At 35.3% G+C, this 23841-nt stretch overlaps 1 protein-coding gene across 1 annotated transcript in view; it reads left to right on the top strand.

Annotated features, from left to right (window-relative positions):
- Positions 1-23841, top strand: part of LOC102895375 (membrane cofactor protein-like) — a gene marked incomplete at its 5' end in the record, with an annotated part of 34795 nt that overhangs the window by 2715 nt on the left and 8239 nt on the right. The window contains 4 exons of the mRNA XM_015597670.1: positions 1420-1608; positions 3171-3252; positions 11487-11572; positions 12414-12611. Of these exons, the coding sequence (XP_015453156.1) occupies positions 1420-1608; positions 3171-3252; positions 11487-11572; positions 12414-12611 (555 nt within the window). The remainder of the gene's footprint in view (positions 1-1419; positions 1609-3170; positions 3253-11486; positions 11573-12413; positions 12612-23841) is intronic.

The following is a 23841-nucleotide window of genomic DNA, read 5'->3' as shown; positions in this document are numbered from 1 at the left end:
TAATCCACTTTTTAAACAATGCTTTTAATTACGGGGGCTTTTGGTTGGCTTTTTTTATTTTGTTTTGGGCAACTGATTGAGGAACATTCAGATATCAAGGCCAGCACAGTGGAAATGTTGAAAACATTAGTCCAACAGGTGGATATCAGGGCATGATGGAAATGAAATGTTGGCCTGTGTATATAGAGAGAATTTTAGAATCTAGAATACGATATGAATAAGAGTAAAATTTCACTTGTTTGGAGTTCTCTTGACCAGTCTCTCAGTCTGAAGTTAATACCAATCCAGGGAGTAACACAGGAAGGTACCTCAAGGATTAAAATAGATCTACCTCTTTTCTTCCTATGTTCTTAACCTCATAAGAGAGGCTGGGCATTCTTTAAGCCCTCAGAATTTTACTAGATGTGTGTCCATCACATTATTTTCAATAATGGTTCTAACGGATTTGTTAGGTTGTCAAGCCCACAGATCATTTAAAGAGGGAGGAATTTCTGGAGAAGAAATGCAAAATAAAAACAAAACTTTTGTTTTTATTACTAGGAAGAACAAAACTACCAGAAAAACACACCCAGAAGTAAAGAGTTCAAAAAGTTTAGCAATGTAGTAATTTTATTGTAGAGATATATTCAATACGCAGCCCAAATAGCCACCTCAGGGAACTTCTGAAGTCATGCATGATCCTTTGATCAGTGAAGGAAGATAAGTTGTATTTAAAATACTGTTAGTTATAAAATTTAATATTTAAGTGACATCTATTCTCTTATAAAATGCTCAGCTTACTGATATGAAACATATCAAATGAAATACTTTAGTCCATATTTATTTTGACTTTTGAAATCTACAATAGTTCTGTAGTGATCACCTCTTACCATAACATTCCTTGAACACCCTCTGGGTACAGAGTGTAGTAGAAAAGGAAGGCATATGATCCCTGACCACCAGGAGCTTACCTTCTGAGAGAAGACTGAGCCTGAAGTGACAAGTCATCATCAGATTGTGTTTCAAACTGTGGAAGTGTAGTCTGACCAGAGTCCTATATACTATAGAAGTCTTCTTAGGGTAGAATAGTGTATGAAAGGAATTCTTAGGGTGTGAAAAGAATTTAGGAATAAATGAGGGAGGATACATATCTATAAATATATTTTACAACTAAAAATATTACTGTTGTCTCTTCAGTTTGCTGTATTGAATATTCACCTCATTCCCTAACAAACCAAAACTTAACAGTATGTTATTTAAACAAGCATAGTACGTCCTCCACCACTACTACTACTTGTATAAATTCAGGGAAAACTCATTTAAAATCTTACTAACAACTTTCCATTAATCTGTACTTCCCACCTAATACCAGACCATAGTCCTTTGCTGATGAAAAAGATAAAATACTTTATTTTCATGTTCTCCTCCTGTCATGCCCAGATGCCTGTGATGATCCACCAAGATTCGAATCTATGATGCTCAAGGGTACTCCTAAATCTATTTATCATTCTGGGGACAAAATAGAATATCAGTGTCACCTTGGGTACAAGCATGTTCTGCCTTTTCTTGCCACTTCTGCTATTTGTCAGTCTGATAACACATGGACACATCTCCGGGAGGCTTGTACAAGTAAGTAAACAAAACTTTTGTTTTTATTGCTCTAGAGATCTTCACACATTTTATACTGCATATTTCATTACTTCAATAATGATTTTCTCTGAGAATGTAGATTTTAGATAGCAACGTCTTCGAAAATCATCTTGGAATCTTTTTCTTGGCAATTTGTTTCTTAATGTGATTCTTAAGTTTGAGCTTTTAATAATAAAGAAAATATTTCCAAGAGTTCAAAAAAGCAATGTAAAATTTTGATTTTGATTCAAATCTTTTTTTGCAATGGGTATAAAACAAGAAATTTGAAATTTTTCTTTTAGAAATATTATGTCCACAGTTAGGAGAACCCCAAAATGGACAAATAATCTACAGTCATGGAACTTTTCAGCTTGGTTCACAGGCTCACTATATTTGTAATGAGGGGTAAGTTGCTTCTTGGAAGAGTAAGGTAAATGTTACTAATTTCATTTATGTTTTGCTTCTCTTCTTAAATATTACCATAATATTGATTTCATTTTTTTTTTTGCAACAGCTTATAACTCATCAACGCTTAGGTTTTTATGGAGATGCGTAAAGAATAAAACAAATTAAAATTGAAGGGCAGCAATATTGTATAATACTTACTATATTTAATAGTGTGTAATGAATGGAATGAAAAGCTGTATAATGATAGGATAAAATTTAAATTGAAGAAATGCAAAATTTATGATACTCTATGTCATAATAGTTCTATCGTTAACATTAAAAATATAGTAAACATAATAACTTTATCTTTAACATCAAAGCACACCCTATTTAAAATGGTCAACTCTCACAATTGAAGAAGGGCTTATAGAAATGGGAACTAGAATTGCCAAGCAAAGATATTCTCATATCAAGATAACTCTGCCAGGTGTTACCAGACCAAAATTGACCTAATTAGCCTCGATTATAATGTTGATCAAGATCTCTTAGTTGAAAAACCTAATTTTTGAGACTGCTACAAAGGACTGCAGATCTCAAAAAGAGATGCTGAGCACTTAATAGTTGCTTTTGTTCTATAGATTTCTTTAAATAGTATATTTGAGATATTAGACATTTATGAAAAGTGTGCTTTTAGAGAGTAAATGTAAAACACTATAAAATACAATAGGTTTTCATATTGACTTAGTGTCCTGCTACTTCGCTGAATTCATTTATTACTTCTAACAGGATTTTTGTATGTGTGTGTGGTGGTGTTAGGTTTTTCTACATATAGATCTCATTATCTGCTAACAGAATTTTACTTTTTCCTAACTTATTTGAATGTCTTTTTTTTCTTTTCTTCTTATTCTGGCTAGAATACCCAGTACTATGTTGACTAAAATTGGTAAAAGGGGGCATCTTGCATTGTTCCCAATCATATAAGAAAAACTTTTAGTTTTTCATCATTGAGTATGTTTGCTGTGGTTTTTTTTTTTGTATGGTGTTTATTATCTTAAAGTAGCTTCCTTCTGCTCCTAGTTTATTGAGTATTTTTATTATGCAAAATTGTTGAATTTTATCAAATACTTTTTCTATATTAATTGAAATGATCATGTGTTTTTTTCCCCTTCATTCAGTTGACATGGCAGATTCCATTGATCATTTTTCATGTGTTGAGTTACTCTTGCATTCCAGGAATAAGTCTCACTTGTTCATGACGTAAAATCCTGCTGACGTCTGTAGTATTTTGATGTATATTTTTGTATCAAGGTTCATAAGCAATATTGGTCTGTAGACTTCTCTTGAAGTGTTGTCCGGCTTTGATGGCATGGTAAAGCTGGTCTCATAGAATGAGTTTGGAAGACTTCCCACCTCTTCAAATTTTTGGAAAAGTTTGAGAAGGATTGGTATAAGTTTTTCTTTAAATGTTTGGTAGTATTCACCATTAAAATCATGAGGTCCAGGGTTTTTCTTTGTTGGGAGATGTTTAATTACTGACTCAATCTCCCTACTAATTATAGGTCTACTCAGATCTCATATTTCTTTGTGATTTAGTCTTGGTCAGTTTTGTGTTTCTAGGAATTTTTCCATTTTTACTAGGTTATTCAATTTGTTGGCATAGTGTTATTTATAGTACTTTATAAAATTTTGTATTTGTGTAGAATTCGTAAAAATGTTACCACTTTCATTTTTTATTAAATTTATTGTGGTGACATTGGTTAATAAAAGTAAATAGGTTTCAATGTACAGTTCAATAATACATCATATGTATATTGTTTGTATTGTGTATTCACCACCTAAAGTCCTATCTCCTTTCGTCATCATGTATTTGACCCTCTACACATATCTACTCCCCGCTCCCTCTTTTCTCTCTAAACTGTCTGTGTCTATGAGTTTTTGTCATGTTCATTTGTTACATTCGGTTTGTTTTACATATGAGTGAAATCATATGGTTCTTGACATTTTCTATCTGACTTAGTTCACGTAGCATGATAATTTCAAGATCCATTGATGTTGTGCAAATAGCAGTGTTTCTTCTTTTTTTATAGCTGAATAATATTTCATTGTATATATATATGCCATATCTTTTTTATCCAGTCATGTGACAAAGGGCACTTTGGTTGTTTTCATATCTTGGCCACTGTGAATAATGCTGCAATGAACATAGGAATGCATATATCCTTACAAATAAATGTTTTCAAAATTTGGGGGTGGATATCCAGAAGAGGGATTGCTGGGTCATATGATAATTCTATTCTTAGTTTTTTTAGAATACTCCATATTGTTTTCCATAGTGGCTGTACCAATTTATATTTCCACCCGCAGTGTATGAGGGTTCATTTTTCCCCACAACCTCTCCAACACTTGTTATTATTTGTTCTGATGATAGTTATTCTAGCAAGTGTGAGGTGGTATCTCATTATGGTTTTGATTTTCATTTCCCTAATACCTAGTGAAGGTGAACATTTTTTCATATGTCTGTCGGACATTTGTATATTTTATTGAGAGAAATGTTTGTTCTTGTCCTCTTCCCATTTTTTGATTGGATTGTTTGCTTTTTAAAAAATATTTTTAAAGTACTTTTCCCTTTATCATCTCATTTGAGCCTGACAATAACTATGTAATGTCACTTAGGTCATTTTAGAGATGAGGAAACAGAAAGATTAAATGCCTTGCCAAACGTCACTCAGCTAGTTGGCTGAATATTCTATTACTTTTTTATTGTTGTTGAGTTGTATGAATTCTTTATATGTTTTGGATACTAGCCCCGTATTGGAGGTGTTGTTTGCAAATATTTTCCCCATTCTGATTGTTGCTTTTTGTTCTTTTGATGGTTTTGTTTGCTGTGCAGAAGCTGTTTAGTTTGATATAATCTCATTCATTTAATTTCGCTTTCATTTTTTTGCCTTTGAGGTCAAATTCATAGTCTTTTCTAAATCCAAAATTCATGAGCTTAGTACTTATGTTTTCTTCTATGTAATTTATTGTTTCAGGACTTCTATTTAGGTCTTTCATCCATTTTGAGTTAATTTTAGTCTATGGTGACAGGTAGCAGTCTAGTTTCATTCTTTTGCATGTAATTTTCCAATTTTGCCAGCACCATTTATTAAAGATAACTTCTTTTCTCCATTGCATATTTTAGCTCCTTTGCCAAAAATTATTTGCCCATATATACAGGGGTTTATTTGTGGGCTCTCGATTCTGTTGCATTGGTCTGTGTGTCTGTTTTTCTGCCAATATCATGCTGTTTTGATTATTGTACTTTGTAGTATAATTTGAAGTCAGGGAGTGTGATACCTCTGCCTGTTTTTTTCCTCAGGATTCCTTTGGCTGTTCAGGTCTTTTGTGATTCCATACAAATCTGATAATTTTTTTTGTTCTATTTCTTTTAAAACTTCTATTGAGATTTTGATGGGGATTGCATTAAATCTGTATATTGCTTTGAATAATATGGCCATTTTAACTACATTGATTCTTCCAATCCATGAACACAAAATATCTTTTCATTTCTTTGTGTCTTCTTCAATTTCTTTTAATGTCTTATAATTTTCAATGTATAGGTTCTTCACATTCTTTGTTAAGTTTATTCTTAGATATTTTATTCTTTTTGTTGCAATTGCATAAGATTTTTTTTCATTTTTTTTCTAAAATTTCATTCTTACTGTACAGAAATGCTATGGATTTTTGTATGTTGATTTTGAATCCTGCAACTTTACTTTTTTCTTTATTGTTTCTAATAGTATTTTGGTGGAGTCTTTAAAGTTCTCCATATAGAAAATCATGTCATCTACAAAAAAAAAATGATAGTTTGACTTCTTCATTCCCAATTTGGATGCCTTTTATTTTATTTCTTTCTCTTGCCCAATTTCTCTAGCTAGGACTCCAATACTATATTGAATAAGAGTGGTTAGAGTGGGCAACCTTGTCTTGTTCCTGATTTTAGAGGGAAACTTTCTTTTACATAATCTTAATGGTAACTAAAAAAACAGATGTGAGACATATAACATAAAAAAGAGGGAATTGAGATGAAAACCATAGAATACACCAAACTAAAATAACAGACAGAAATACAGGGCAAAGAAACAATAGAGACTCCAAGCTACCAGAAAACAAAAGATAAAATGGCTATAGGAAAACCTCATATATCAATAATTACTCAAAATGTAAATGGACTTAACTCATCAATAAAAGGCACAGAGTAGCAGATTGGATCCCCCAAAAAAAAACAACCATATGCTGCCTTCAAGAGATGCATCTCAGATGCAAGGGCAAATATAGACTCAAAGTGAAAGGGTGGAAGACAATTCTCCAAGCAAATGGCATCCAGAGAAATGCAGGTGGTAGCCATACTTATATCTGATGAAATAGACTTCAAGATGAGAAAGATAAGGACACTTTATAATGACAAAAGAGACCACTTTAATTTTTGATTTTAGTAATTTCAGTAGTTGATCTTTTTGAAAAACTTTTTGATTCATTTTCTCTATTATTTTTCTCTTTCATGTTTTGTTTATTTTTGATCTAAGTTCATTATTAATTTTGGGCTAGAATTGGCTTTAGTCCTTCTTTTTCTAGTTCCTTAAATTGTGAAGTTACATTGTAGATTTCTGATCACCTGTTTTTTTTTTTATTGTAAGATTTTATAGCTATAGTTTTGCCTTCTAGCATTGCTTTCATTGCATCCCATAAGTTGTGCAATGTTGTTTTTTCATTTTAATTCTTCTCAAAGTATTTTCTAATTTACCTTGTGATTTTTTTCTTTTATCTGCTGGATGTTTAAAAGTCTGTTGATTTGTTTCACAGTTTTTGAATTTCCACTTTTCCATTTGATACTGATTTCTAACTTTAACAAGAGAAAGATTCTGAAATGTCCAAAATTAAATTACAGCAGATAAAGGGTGGGAAGAAGAGACAAGGTGTTCATCAGTTAACGGAGCCAAGGGCAGAAACCAATGAGAAAGGCTGCTTGCTCACTTTCCTGAATGTATGTTGAAACTTTGAATCAACTTCCGGACATATTTCAGCATAGAGTTTAAATTAAGGGCTGTTTCAGGAAAATGTCTAATCTGCCACATTCTAGACTGTTGCCCACAACCAATCCAAAAGGAGCAAACACTTCTTCCTTACAAACTAACATCTAAGACTAGACCACTTCACCTTCTCCCGCCCTGTTTATCTATAGCCAATGTCAATTTTTCCTAAAAAACCTACATCTCTCTTCTCCAAACTATAACAGAGCCCTGTCAAACCCAGGATGGTGGACATGTTTCCCACCTCCATCTACCTGCCTGCTGGTGATTTAGACTGCACGCCCCAGGACCTGGTCCTTTTTCTGGCTAGCATCTGACTTAATGAAACATTTCTTTCAGAAAAACTTTTGGCTGTGAAGGTTTTAGTTTAACAACTTCATCCTGTTATGTTCAGTGAAGATATTTTGTATCATAGCTGCCTTTTTAAACTTCTAGATTAGTTATTATTAATTTGTGGTTTAACATATGGTCTAGCCTGGAAGATGTTTCATGTGCACTTGAGGAGAACATGTATTCTGTTGTAGTCTATGGTGTTCTATGCCTGTGGATTCTTATAATAAAATGTTGGAATTTCTTTCTCATTTCCTTTCGTGTATATTCTATAGCAATTTTGTCTGTGGTTCCCATGGGGATTACATTTAACATCCTACAGCTGTAACACTCCAATTTGAATTTATACCAGTCTAACTTCAATAAATTACAAAAAAGGATCCTTTACAGCTCCATTCCCATGCTTTCTGGTTGTTAATGTCATACTAGCCTCTACGCTAACAATTGTAATATTAGCTTCTACACTATTTTCTTTTAAAAGTTTAGTCTCTGAAATCACATAGAAAACAAAAAATGAGGAAACAAACCATTGTTACAATAAAACTAGCTTTTATAATTGCCTATGTATTTACCTTTAGTGAGATATTTATTCAAGTTAATGTCTAGTATCTTTCAATTTCACCTTTCAGGACTCCTTTGAGCAGTTTTTTCAGGATAAGTCTAGTGGTAACAAATTTCTTCAACAAATAAGTAGTTACAGAATAGTCATAGGAATATAAAGTACAGCATAGAGAATAGAGTCAACAACATTCTATTAACTATGTGTGGTGCCAGATGGCTACTAGACTTATCAGGGCAATCAGTTTATGAATTATATAAATGTCTAACCACTATGCTGTATACTTGAAACTAATATAAAATAATATTGAACAACAATTGCAATAAAAAAATTTTAATCTGTTTATAAATTAATTTGTTTAAATGTTATCTGAATATTTGGTAAAATGTAAAGGAAAATACTACTTCAGCTTTTATTTCTGGAGATGTCTTAATATCGCCCTCACTTGTGAAACACAGTTTTGCTATATAGAGGATTTTTGGTTGACAGTTTTTTCTTTTATCACTTTGATTCTATTAGTTTTCTGTCTTTAGGCTTCCAAGTTTCTGATGAGAAATCTGCTGATAATCTTATTTAGGATCCCTTGTATATGATGAGTCACTTCTCTCTTGCAACTTTCAAGATTCTCTGTCATTGATTTTTAAAGTTTGATTATTATGTGTCTTAGTGTAGATCTTTAGAGTTTATATTACTTGGAATTTGTTGAGCTCTTTAGATATTCATAATCATGTCTTTCATCAGATTTTGGAAGTTTTCAGCCACTATTTTTTCAAAGATTTTCTACGCCCCTTTCTCTTTATCATTTCCTTATAGAAGTCTCAAAGTGTATATTGATCTGCTTATTGATGTCCCACAGGTCCGTAAGGCTCTGTTCCCTTTTATCCTTTTTCTCTGTGTTCCTTAGACTCAATAATTTCAATTATCCTATTATTAAGTTCATGGATTCTTCCTTCTGCCTGCTCAAAACTGCCTTTAATTCCTCCAGTAAATTTTTCATTTTGATTGTTGTACTTTTGAACTCCAGAATTTTCTTCTGGTTTCTTGGGGTTCTTTCTCCTAATTTATATTATTATTTTGTTCACACATTATTTTCTTAAATTTCTACACATCTTGCATTAGTTCTTTGAGTTTTTAAGGAAGTTTTGTGTTTTTTTGTCTTTGTTTTTTTTCAAATTTTGTTAAGGCCCAAGGGCCATGTGGCTCTGGCAGGAGAACCCACTGTGAAACAAAGATGATCCAGTGGAGAGGCCACTTTTGACCATCTTCCTTTGTTGCAGGTTGTTGGTGTCTACATTTCTTCTTGAAACAGTTGATCATGCCGGATCGCAGGCAACATCATCTTGTGGATGTAGTATTTCTGGGGAGCTGGTGGAGGAAAACCTCATTGATTCCACCCCAAAATATGAGGCACCACAGGGTGGACTACTTCTGGATATTGTAGTCTGACAGAATGTGGCCCGCCTTCATGTTTGCCCAGAAAAATCAGATGCTGTAGTCCAGAGTGAAGCCCTCCTTTGCTTGAAGTTTTCCTTTAACATTCTCAGTGTGTTCACTGAGCTCAACCTTGAGAGTGATGGTCTTCCTCATCAGGGCACTCACAGTGATCTCTGTGTCTGCCACTCAGCTGCTGTGGGAAAAAAAAGAGGACTATGGAACCAGAAACCACAGTTTTGCCACCAAGAGTACCTACGAAAGATGTACACACAGTTTCAATGCCAATATTAAAGTCTTTGTGGAGTAGATCTACCTTCGGTTCTTTTTCAAGGATCATTTTTGTGATTTATCATTTTCTATGAATGGGCAATACTTTCCTGTGTCCTTGTATGCTTTTTGTTGTTATTGTTGAACTGGACATTTGAATCTAATAATGGGGTAACTCTGGGAATCAGATTCTTAACTTTCACTACGATTCTTATTTCATTTTTGTTGTTTTGTTTTGTTTCAACTTTTGAATGGCGATTTTATGATGAAAATCTGACTGACACACGAATTGCAGGTCTTCTCAAGTTTTTTCTGACTTTTCCACAGACACTCCTTAATTTCCCTGACATATACAGTTGTTTTTGAATATCCCAGTTTTCATGTCTGCCTCCTGAAAGGAGAAAAAGTGAAAAATGAAGGAACAGCAATGGTCAATGGATCTTTAAATCTCTGGGAAGTCACTTTTTTGGGCAAGGAAAGAGCTTGCAAGAGTTGGGGTAGGTGTGACCACAATGGTTGCCCACCTCTTTGCGTCTCTGTGATCAGAAGGAACAGTAAATAATAGAGCATAGAACTCCAATATTTGGAAGACACAGTACTTTTTGCTCATCCTGCTCCTTCAGACTGCTTATAAATTGCTCCAGGAACACATGCACAGGCTGCCTGCTATGGGAGTGAAATGGATAGCTGCCATTGTGTTAAGAGCTAAAATTAACCAAAAGTAATGCATTATACCTGTCTAAGCTATTTCCTGGAAGTTGTAAGCCTTCAGCAGGCTCCAGAATTCCAAAAACAGTTACATAGAGAGATTCTAGCACTGCAATTGTTGTCTAGATGGGGAGTCACATTTTTGGTGTTTTCTATCCTGCCATCCATCATCCCAGAATCCTCTCCTAACACATTAAGGTATAGAATCAATGAGTGAGCCTTGGAGAGAAGTCAGCTGGAAGCAATCATAGGCAGTTTCACTGATTATTTTGTAGTTTAATAAGTGAAAATATCCAGTCAATAATTATATAGAGAGAGTTTGTTACACATATTGAGGAATACCAAAAAGTCTTTTAAGACATAGACTCTCCTCAAAAAGTCGTAGTCTTATTGAGAAGCACAATATATACTGAGAGCTGTTAAAGGAAAGTAGTAAATGAGAAGTACCAAAGAAATAGATTTATTCATGATCATTACAATGAGAGTCCAGAGGAGAAGAGAGTACTGTGAATGTAAATCATCAGAGATTTCATCGAGTAGTTTTCCTGAGCTACTCCTAGGAGAATTCTGAAAAATATTAATAAGACCTAAAACTTATCTAGCATTTACCATGTTCCACATGCTAACTCATCTAACACTCAAAACAACCCCACAAGGTTTTTACTATTATTCCCTTTTCATAAATGAGGAAACTGAGAAAAAGAAACAATAAGTGACCTGCCAAAGCTGAAAAAAACAAGCCAGTCATGGAGCTAGAACTGGAATCCAGTCAAGTGAACTCTAGGGCCTGATCTCTCTACTCAGTCACCCTGAATGAACAGAATGGCATAAATGAGGACAGAGGTTTGAATGTCGTAATGCCTGCGGGACATAGCAAACACTTGACTGACAAGCATGACAGGTTTACTTACACATTTTGCTTTAGGCCAATGCATTCTCAAATGCAAAAATCTCTTTATTTCATTAAACTGCAAATTTAGTTAGCATGTTTGAAACACGTATGAGAAACTTCTTCAAACTACTAGAGTGTAGGAAAACAACCATATAAAAATTGTCTTCATAATTATGTGCTTCTTGTTAACTCATTAAAAAAAAGAACAGTAATCTTTTATTTTCTTATTTAGTTATTATTTACATGGAACAAAAGTTCTATATTGTGAACATTCTGGAGATCAGGTGGATTGGAGTGATAATCCCCCACAGTGTGAAAGTAAGTATATTCTCTCTTTAGAATTTAAGGCAGTAGTTCTCAAACTTTTATCCCTGGAGACCCCTTTATGCTATTAAATTAACAAAGACCCCACAAAACTCTTGTGCAGGTATGTTAGGTTTATTGATATTCATTATATTGGAATTAAAAGAGGTTTTTAAAATCATTATTAATTCATTGTTAAGAACAATAAGCTCAATACGTGTCTAAAAAAGTAACTTTTTATGCAAAATCAAAACGTTTGTTTCAAAATATGGAAATAGTGGCATTGTTTTACATTTTTCAAATGTCTTCAATACCCAGGCCAACAGAAGACCTCCAAATTTCAGTCTCTTGCATTATCAAACAATTTGTAGACACTGGAAATTTCACTGTACACTCTTAAGGAAGAAAGTGAAGAAAAAAGACAACAACATCCTAGTAAAACTAAACCATCAATTTAGGAATGAATATATTTATAAGTTATAAAGCATTTCTCAACTAGCACCAAGTTGTGTTTTTAATCAAAGCATATTGTCTCATTAAATTGTCAGCATCTCTTATGATGAGAACAAGTCTTAACAGGGCCTTGCACATAAACAGAGGTATTTCATATGGTATGTTATATAGGTATTTAAGAAAATGAGATTTATTCTAAAAGTTCATTACTCCATTAGTAATTTGAATTGAGATAATACATTTTCTCATAGAAACATTCTTCTAAATGGATATTGGGTTCACAGCTACATTATAGAAATCATGTTAGTGAATGTATTGAAGGCAGTTTGCAGGACATTAGTAATGCTGTCTTAATCTTTCACTTTTTCTTTTGCCTTTCCTGTCTTCTTTTTCTCTTTCTAAGAGATTTTGTGTCAACCACCTGGAGAAATATCCAATGGAAAATATACCGATAGCCACAAGGCTATGTTTGAATATAATGAAGTAGTAACTTACAGCTGTAATCCTTCAAAGGGACCAGATGAATATTCACTTATTGGGGAGAGCAGGCTTGCTTGTTCTGGGCATAATGTATGGAGTAGTGACCCTCCTCATTGTAGAGGTAACAATATTTCCATGTATTTTCTTCTAATTCGTAAATAGTATAAAAATGCTTTGTAAATGCTTTTACTAACAAGTAAACAAAACAGCTATATGTGTTTGCTTCTCCTGTTCAGTTGGTTTGTAAATCAATATAACTCATATATAATCAAAAATAGTTCTGGTTGTAGAGTTCTTCACCTCTCACCTCACATGTTGTTGGCATTCCACTGTATGCATTATGAAGTTCTGTGTACATGTATGAATTAAGATTATTTTTTGCTTAAAAGCATCATAAAGCACACTGACTTAAAAATAAGGAAGTTTTACCTTGTCAGACAAGAAGCATAAGAGATCTGGCTAGAGGAGATGACAGGTTAAATTGCGAAAGACTAACCCTCTCACTGATAATATTGATAAACTCTAGACAAAACATACAGGCATAACTTGTTTAATTGCACGTTGCTCTTTTGCGCTTCACAGATGTGTTTTTTTTATGAATTGAAAGCAAGACCCTCACCATCAAAACCATTACAACTCACTTTATTTTGATACTCACTTTATTACTGTGGTCTGGAACTAATCCACAGTATCTCCAAGGTATGCCTGTACTTAAAAAACAATGTTTAAGGCATTAGAGCATCACCAAAGTAGGGAGACACTGTAGGGTATTTGACTCTTAAAAGAAAGGAACTGCTGAAGAACAGAAAAATATATCTTCTTTTCAGGTACATATGGAACAATCTTCAATGACATTTCTAGGCAATAAGATATTTTTTTGATTCCAAAAAATTGAAATTATTTACTGTACATTATCTGATCACAAAAATTAGAAAGTGTTGTGAACTCAATAAAGGTTAAAACACAGCATATCAACATATCAAAATTTCTATGCAAAAGCATAGAAAGATATTTATAGCATGAAATACTTATATTAGAAAAAGAGAAAGTTCTCAGCTCAATAATCTAAGCTTCCAGTTTAGGAAACTAAAAAGAAAGAGAAAATCAACCCCAAAGTACAAAACAGGAAATAATAAAGTTAGAAATTAATGAAATTGAAAACAGAAAAAAATAAAATCAAGGAAACCAGCACCTGGTTATTGGAAAAAAACAATAAAATGGATAAATCCAAGGCCAGTCTCAATTGAAAAAAAAAGTTACAAATTAACAATATCAATAACAAAAAAGAGGACATCAGTATATATTCCGGAGACACATAAAGGATTATAATGAACTAATACAAACAACTTTATGCCTATAAATCTGACAACTTAAACCTCCATAACAAGAGAACTGTCCTCAGTGTGGAGAATACTACCAAATATTTCAGGAGTAAATAATAGCAGCTCTACACAAATACTTCAAGGGAATATAAAAGGAAGGATACTCTGACCTCATTTCATGAAGACAGTATTACCCTGATACCAAAACCAGATAGAAATATTGCAAGAAAGTTACAACAATGTCCGTAATAAACATAGAACCAAAACTTCTTTTTTTTCTTTTTTCCCAGCTTTATTGAAATATAATAGACAATTAGTTGCTTGTATTTACATTGTACAATTCAATGAGTTTTTTTCACTTATAGTTGGCATACAATAATATACCAGTTTCAGTTATATAGCATAATGATCAGAGATCCACATAACTTGCAAAGCAATCACCCCACTAAATCTAGTACCCCATTTCCCTCTTACAGATTTATTACAACATTATTAACCATCTTCCCCATGTTACAGTCTACATCTCCATGTCTATTCTGCAACTATTCATTTGTACCTCTTAATCCCTTTGCCTTTTCTGCCATCCCCCCAACCCCCTCCCATCTAGTAGCCCTCAAAATATTCTCTGTATCTATGATTTCATATCTGCTTTTGTTATCGTTGTTGTTTATTTTGTTCACATATATGTGAAATCATGCAATATTTGTCTTTCTCTATCCGATCCGTTTCATTCAGCGCAATACCATCGAAGCAATATCTTTTTCCACCCCCTTCCTTTTAGTCTCTTTGTGTCTTTTAATCTGAAGTGAGTCTCTTTTAGGCAGCATATGTAGGGTCTTGTTTTCTTATCCATTCAGCCACTCTATCTTTTGGTTGGAGCATTTACTTCTTTTCCATTTGAGGTACTTGTTGATAGGGATGTAGTTATTACCATTCTTTATTCCTGTTTTTGATACATGTTTTTTCTTCTTAAAGAAGTCTCTCCAACATTTCCTGTAATACTGGCTTGGTATTGATAAATTCCCTTAGCTTAAAAATATATAAACAGATCAAATTCTGTCATATAAAAAATAAGAATGCATCACAATCAAGTAGGATTTATTTTAAAGGATGCAAGATTGATTCAAATTTAAAAGTTAATCAGTGAAACTTACAAATCAGGAAACAATAACGAAGAAAAGATATATGATCATCTTAATTGACACCAAAATAAGCATTTGACAGAATTCATCCTCTTTTCATGATAAAACCCTGAAAATAAGAATAGAAGGGAACTAACTGCCTGAACCTGATAAAGGCACCCACAAGACTCTCACAGCCAACATTATACTCAATAGTAAAAGACTAATTTACTAAGGTTGGAGCGAGACAAGGATGTCTACTCTGACCACATTCAGCATTGTGTTGGAGGTCTTATACAGTATATTAAGGTGAGAGATAGAAATAGGTATACATATTGGAAAGGAATAAATAAAATATTCATTCACTTATGACATGATTGCATGTCTAGAAAATTTGAAAGACTGAAGTTTTAGCAAGGTTGGAAGATACAAGTTCAATGTACAGAAATCAATGTTATGTTGTACACTAGCAATAAACCATTAGAAATTGAAAAATTGTGAGTACTATTTACATTTACAATAGCTTGGCACTACAGAAAATATTTTTCAATCTAACAATATATGTACAAGATTTGAATGGTTAAAAACAACTAAATACTTAAACGAAATTAAATAAAACATTAATAAATAGAGAAAAATTCAGTACTCAGGAATTGAAAGAATCAAGAGGACAGGCATGTTCATTCTCTGTAAACTGATCTATAAATTGAGCACAATCTCAGTAAAAGTCTCAGCAGAAATTTTTATAGAAATCGACAAGCTGATTCTAAAATTTATAGGAAAAGACAAAAGAACTAGAATACTCAAAACAATTTTGAAAAAAAATAGAGGACTCATTCTACCTGGTGTTGAGACTTATTATAAAACATATTATAAAGCATGTAATCAAAACAGTTGTGGTATTTGTGAAATTATAGCCATAGCATACAATAGACAGAATAGAGAATCCAGAATAGACTGTGAAATGTCTCTAGTTCATTTCATCACAGGTGTACAAACAATTCAGTGAAAATATGGTAAAAGTACAGGCACAATTGCACATCTATATGCAAATAAAATACCCAAAACCCCATGTTATCACCATATACCTTTACTCAAAATAGATCTTAGACTTAAATTTAAACTTAAAATTATAACACTTTTACTGGAAAACATAGAAAATATTTTTGACTTGACTTGTCCAAAGATTTTTTAAATACAATCCTAAAAGCATGATCCTTTAATGAAAAAACTTAATGGATTGGATTTCTTAAAACTCAAAACTTCTGCTATCAAAAGACATTGTTATGATAAAAAAAAATGAGCCATAGACTGGGAGAAAATATTTGCAAAATTCATATTTATTAATGGACTTGTATTTACAATATAGAAAGAACTCTCAAAACACAATAATATAAAAAACAAATCAATTGTTAAAAATTGACAAAAGATCTGAATAGACTTATTTCACCAAAGTGAATATATGGTTGGCAAAAACAGTACATGAAAAGTTGCTCAGTGTGATTAATAAATATAGAAATGTAATTTAAAATTGCAATGAGATACCACTAAACACCTACTAGAACTTAAAAACAAAATGAAAACCTTACTAGACCATGTACTGGGGAGAATATAGAGCAATTAGAACTCCCATACAGTGCTGCTAAGATTATAACTTGCTGTGACCATTTTGGAACACAATTTAGCTATTTCTTATAAAGTTAAACTATACTTACCATACAGCTCAGCAAATCAAGTAAGTTAGAATATGTCCAAATAGAAACCAGTATGAGAATATTCATAGCAGCCTTAGTCATAATCACCCCACATTGGAAACCACATGTCCTTCAGTGGTGAGTGGCTGAACAATCATGGTACAACCATACAATGGAATAATACTCTGCAATAAAAAGAAATGAGCTTCTAATCCATGCAACAATAGGAATGAAATGCATTGTAACGAGTGAAATAAGCTATACTCAGAGGCTGTGATCCCATTATGACATTCTAGAAAACACCATTATAAGGATGAAAACAGATCAATGCTTGGATGGATGGGGAAGGAGGTTGGGGGAGGTAGTGAGGGTTGATTACAAATTGGCAGGAGAAAATGTTGGAGGGTAATGGAAGTCTTTTATGTCTATTGTGGTAATTACATGATTAATGTTTTCATCTATTAAACTTCCTACAGCTAAAATATTTAAAAGGTAAGTTTTGCTGTATATAAATTATATCCAGTAAATCTAATTTATAAAACTCATTAGTGTGATTAGCCACAGTTTAGTACAATAAAGAAAGGTCAGTGAACCTGATCAGGAGAATAAAAATTTATTGATTTGAAAGCAATATTAAAATAAGAGGAAGACAGTTATAAACCTGGGGTAGAGTAGCAAGCAGTCACATATACATGTTAATGGAGTTTTATAAAGAGAAAAGAAACAACAGTATAGACAATTATTTGAATAAAAAATTGGCCGAAATTTTACCACATCTGAACCAAAACAACAACCCCACAAGTCCAGGAAATTCAGTGGTGCTAGCAGGATAAATAAAATTTTTAAATTTACCAAGAAACTTCAACTAAACTAAAACATCATAGTAAAAGTTCTGAAAACAAAAGGGAAAAGCAGCCACAATCCTTCCAAGTAAGTATGACAGCTGAGTTCTCTTAAGGAACTGAGGAGACCATAAAACAATAATATCTGCTAATGTAATGAAAGGAAAATACAACACGTAACCCACAATTCTCTATCAAGAAGATCTTTCAAAACTGAAAGTAAAATAAATAAAAACATTTTGAGATAAAAGAGAATTTGTCATTAGCTGAACTGAAATACAATAATTGTGAAAGAAAGTTCTTCAGGCTGAAGGAAAAAGATACCTGATAGAAATTCAGATCCATGGAAAATGAAGAAGAGCACTTTTCTGGCTTAAGAGCCTGTACATTATGGGCCCTTATCTATTGTTCAGATTTAATTTATAAGATGTTCTCTTGTAGTTACTGCCCAGCTCAGAGTATATTGTTCGTGTTTTCTTTTTCTAAATTCTCCCAAACCTACTATTGGATCCTGAAATCAATCCTAGAGGGTTGGTGATCAGCATTTTACTTCTCGAGCAGACTAGAATGGGAAATATCAGCATACATTGGTATGAAGGCTCACATACACTTGCCCTAAGCCTCAGCAAAGGAGCAGTAGCTATAAAAGAGTCTGGTACATACAGGGAGGAATTGTACTGTCTGGCATCAAGGTAAGAGCTGACAGACAGAAGTGATAGCAGGGACCACTTATCTTTTTTGAGCCCTCCACCAATACAGCAGTCAGGCACAGACTGAGCCATATCTGAATCTTTATTAACTTGGCTAACACTACTCACCCCACTCTGGTGATTCCCTGAGACCATGCCCTATCCAACCCATGCATCAACCCAAACCTCTTTCAGTGTCTGTCCCTTACAAGCTATAGAACTTGCCCATCTTACAGACTTTTCTAAAATCTCACAACACTCCAAAAAACCCAAAAAAGAAGCAGAGGGCCTTGGCATGCCCTGTACCTCTAACTAAGTGCCCCCCAGCACTGGTACCGGTGGCCTAGGTTCACAGCATATCCTCTACCAGATATCTCCAAGTCCAACACAGGGAGTTACCAACCACAGATCACTTTGTAGTTCCTACCGGGTGGCCTAGGCCAGGCCCAGGCAGTGGCTGGGCCTGGGCTTACACTGAAGCCCCTCCCAAGAGATCCCAATTCACCTGGTGTCAGATTTCAGACTATACCAGAACACCACCTAATTAGCTCCACAAACAACATACCCAAAGAATGGATTTGGCAGGCACCAAAGCCCCACTATAGCAAAACCTATCCCATAAGATTAGCCCAAACACTACATGTCATCTGCTAGAGTCATATTCCTCACATCCAGCTGGCCTGAATGTCCATCCCAAGCACTGAAGTGCTAACAGCAATCAAGGTCAACTACAACAGGAGGGCACACACAAACCACACATGGGACAGACCTGGAACACCCAGCTCAAGTGACCAGGGAGTCTATACCACTGTGCCCCACAGGACAACTACTACATAAGGCTACCATGCCAAGACTGGAAGATGTAGATCTACCTAGTACATAGAATTGCACACAGAGAGACAACCAAAATGAGGATATACCCCAAATTAAATAAGAGGACAAAAATCTAGAAAAAGAGTTTAACGAAATGAAGGCAAGCAATGTACCAGATAAAGAGTTCAAAACACAGTTTATAAGGATGTTCAATGAACTTAGAAGAAGAATAGATGAAATCAGTAAGAATGTACAAAAAGAGATAGAAAACATGAAAAAGAACCAGTTAGAAATGAAGAATACAACAACTAAAATGAAGACTATATTAGAGGGAATCAATATCACATTAGATGAAGCAGAGAATTGAATCAGCAATCTGGAAGACAAGGTAATGAAAATACTCAATCAGAAGGACAACAACAAAAAAAATAAGAACCAAAAATAAAGATGATTTCCAGTCAGGATGGCAGAGTAAGTAAAACACTGTGATTGCCTCCTCTCGTCGCCACATCAAAATTACAACTAAACTACAGAACAACTATCATTGAGAACAACCTAAAGCCTAGCGGAACAGAAGAAGCCCCGTTGAGACTGGTAGGAGGGGCAGACACATGGAATGGGCTGGTCCCACACCCATATGGGGCAGTTAAAAATTGGAGGAATATCTCCACTGCAGAGGTCCCCCCTGAGGAGTGAAGGGTCACAGCCCCACACAAGTCTCCCCAGCCCAGGGTTCCAGTGCCAGGAAGAGAAGCCCCCATAACTTCTGACTGTGAAAACCAGCACAGATGGTAGCTGAGTGAAATGGGGGCAACTAGAGTTCCAAGCCTTCCTCTTAAAGGGTCTGTGCACAGACTCACTTGCTGATGGACTCACTTGCTCTGAGCTCCATCTCTGGGGCAGCAGATCAAAAGGCACTAGCTGCTAGGAACCGAATTGTCTGGCTATAGGAAGAGGACTGAATGGGCAGCTTCCTCCCAGACAGAAGTGCTGGCAGAAGCCATTGTTCCTTTGTTGTGCCCTCCTCAACTCAGTGTGCAGACACAGGCACATGCCATATCAAATCTACATCAACTTGGCTAACACTATTCACCATTAGCCCTGCCCCGGTGATTCCCTGAGACCCTGCCCCACCCAACTTGTATGCACACCCGATCCACTTTTTCTGGCCTTTCTTAGCTCATGTCGCAGACTTTCCTAAAATCTCTCAAAGGTTTACAAACCCCAAACAAGTAGCCTCTGGCTTCAGCATGCCTTGTATCTCTTGCTGAGTAGCCTCAAGTCCAGCACTGACAGCAGCCAGCTTCAGATCAAGACTTTACCTTTCCCTGATAACTTTAAGCTTAGTGCAGGTGGTGGCCATCTGTGGATCACTTTGTGCCTCATTCCAGGTGGCTCTGGACAGAGTACATGTGGTGGCTAAACGTGGCCTGTAGCAGGGCCCTCCCAGCAATCTCCATGTACAACACATCCAAAGGGCAGACTGGGCAGGCACCAGGACCTGCTGAATCATAATCCTGCTTTAGTTCTATGCTCTAGGTCAGCCCCTGCACAACAGCTCTTCCACTGTAGTCACAGCCAGTCCTTAGAACCAATTACAACCTGAGGATCAATCGCTTTCACTGATTTGCCAACAGGACTTAAGGCTCAACTACAACAGGAGGGTGCACATAACCCACACAAGGGACACTCCTGAAGCACCCGGCTCAGAGGATCAGGGACTGCACCACTGGGCCCCACAGGACACCTGCTACATAAGGCCACCCTACTAAGATCAGGAGACATAGCAACTCTACCTAATACACAGAAACAAACACAAGGAGGCAACCAAAATGGGGAGACAAAAAAAATGTTCCAAATGAAAGAACAGAACAAAGCATCAGAAAAAGAACTAAACAAAATGGAGATAAGCAATCTACCAGGGTTCAGTATATTGGTTATAAGGATGCTTGATGATCTCAGTGAGAAGTTCAACAGAGATAGGAAACATAAAAATGGAGATTGAAACCAAACAAACAAACAAAACACAAATGAAGAACACAATAACTGAAATGTAGAATACATTAGAGGGAAACAGTAGTAGATTAGATTAACCAAAGGATCAAATCAGTGATTTAGAAGATAAGGAAGAAGAAAATACCCAATCAAAACAGCAAAAGAAAAAAAGAATCCAAAAAAAATGAGGATAGTTTAAGGGTCCCCTGGGACAACATCAAACATATTAATATTTGCATAGTGGGGGTAGCAGAAGGAAGAGAGAGAGAGCAAGGGATTTAAACCTATTTGAAGAAATAACAGATGTACAAATGAAATAGATGTACAAACCAGGAAGTGCAGAGAGTCCCAAACGAGATGAACCCAAAGAGGCACATCACAAGTAAAATGGCAAAGATTAAAGACAATTTTTAAAATAGCAAGAGAAAAGTATTTATTTATGTACAAGAGAGTTCCCATAAGGTTGTCAACTGATTTCTCAACAGAAACTTTGCAGGCCAGAAAGGATTGGCACAAAATATTCAAAGTAATGAAAAGCAAAGACCTACAATCAAGATTACTCTACCAGGCAAGGCTATAATTTAGAATCAAGGGATTCTAAAGAGCTTCCCAGACAAGAAAAAGATAAAGGAGTTCATCACCACCAAACTAGTATCATGAGAATGTTAAAAGGACTTAAGAAGAAAAAGAAAAAATAAATAATTAAAAATATAAATATTAGTGACATCAGAAGCATGGCAGCATGAGAGGCCCCTTGATCTTTTCCCTTAAAGTTACAACAAATTGAACAGATACAATTCAACAAGAGATTCCCTGCAGAACACACATCTGAGATCCAAGCACTGACACATCTGAAAATGGGCAAATAGAGGTGACTAAGGGAAGGACAGAAGAGAGAAGAGCAGAGACTGGTGCCTCGGATGCAGCCCAGAGCTTACTGCGGGTCTCAGGTGAGGGAAAGAATCAGACTATAGATGCTCTCTTTGTAGCCCCAAGCATTCCTGTCTGAGGGATCAGCACAGAATATGGGTGATCCCAGTGATAGGGGCAGAGACCAAATACAGAAGTGTGACAGCTGTGTTCTAGCAGCTACCATTGCCAGGCAGAAAACAAAGCTACAGAGCCTGGCCACCTCCCCCAACCCGCCCAGAGCTTGCCTTTCCATACCCATCCAAAGCTAGCAGTGGGCCCCAGAAGAAACTCTAGCAGGAGTGTTGGGTTACAAAGCAGAATATCTAAAGCCATGAGAACTGGAGAGAGAGCTCCTGAGTGGCAGATGCACACTGCAGCTAATCCCAGTGATAGGGGTGGAGATAGAGGTGTGGGCTGGCAGCAGTCATTTCTGGAAAGAAAACAAAGCTTCAACACACCAGCAGCCTCTCCCAACCCTCCCCCTTCCCACCCATCAAGGCTGATCCCAGCACAGGAACCTGGGACACCTTAGGCAGCACAACACTGTGTCTTCCTGCTATGGCAGTTCTGGGATTTCACAGGCTCGCTCGCCATATTTTCCCCTGGGGGTAATGACCTGAGACTGAATCAACCTGGTCACAGAGGAGAGGCCTACCTCCCCAGGAAGTATAAGGCATTTTCCACCACCAAACAGATCCAAGAAGTCTGAGCAGTGCAAGAGAAAATAATACACTTGTGCTTTAGTGCCACTTGCTGGATAACAAGAGAAAAATCTCTTCTTATTAACCTGCTTATGAGGTAACACTCTTAGTTTATCCCCATAAGTGCCTAGGCAGAGAAATAAGTCATCAAATATCATGAACAACCAAGGTGACAAGGCAGCTCAGAAAAAAAATCTCCAGAAAATAAACTTAAAGACATGGAAATATGTGATTTAAATGACAGAAAATTCAAGATTGCAGTTCTGAAAAAACTCAATGAGATGCAAGAAAACTCAGAAAGGCAGTTTAATGAACACAGAAATAAAATCAATAAATAAAAAGAATATTTTACCAAGGAGATTAAAACTTTAATAAAGAAACAAATGGAAATCTGGAGCTGAAGAACTCAATAAAAGAAATGAGGAATAAAATGGCAGGTTTAGGAAATAGAGCTGACCAGATGGAGAAAAGAATTAGTGATATCAAAAATAGAAATCTGGAAATGATGCAAATGGAAGAAAAAAGAGACTTGAGAATAAAAAAAGAAAAAGGAAGAACTCTATAAGAACTATCTGACTCCATCAGAAAGAGCAGTATAAGAATAATGGGCATACTAGAAGGAGACAAGAGGCAGAAAAGAATAGAGAGCCTATTCAGAGAAATAGTTGACAAGAACTTCCCAAACCTATGGAAAGAGCTGGATCCTCGAATCCAAGAAGCAAACAGAAGACCTAAAAATCTCAATCCGAAGGCCTTTTTAAGGCACATTTATATTAAAAATGTCAAAAACTAATGACAGAGAAAGAATCCTCAAGGCAGCCAGGGAAAAGGACACAGCACCTATAAAGGAAAACCCATTAGATTACCACTGGATTTTTTAACAGAAACTCTACAAGCTAGAAGGGAGTGGAATCAAATATTCCAACTATTGAAAGAGAGAAATTACCAGCCAAAAATAATATATCCGGGAAAGTTATCCTTTACATATGAGGAAGAAATAAAGATTTTTTGCAACATTCAGAAGCTGAGAAAATTTTCCACCACAAGGCTTGCATTACAGGAAATACTGAAGTGGTTATTCCACCTGAAATTAAAAGGCAAAAGGATACAAACTATGAATAAATGACTAACAAACAGAAGCAGGAAATCGCAACATTGATTCAGAAGAGGGCACTATACACTTAAATATTACATAAAGGTTAAAGGAAGAAAAAAAAAGGGGAAAAACACAATAATTACTGCAACTTGGAAATGAACTTACA

This window comes from Pteropus alecto, unplaced genomic scaffold, assembly GCF_000325575.1.
Source record: "Pteropus alecto unplaced genomic scaffold, ASM32557v1 scaffold941, whole genome shotgun sequence".
Lineage (NCBI taxonomy): Eukaryota > Metazoa > Chordata > Mammalia > Chiroptera > Pteropodidae > Pteropus > Pteropus alecto.
Note: the sequence above shows the minus strand (reverse complement) of the source record. Positions and strands in the feature narration are given on the sequence as shown.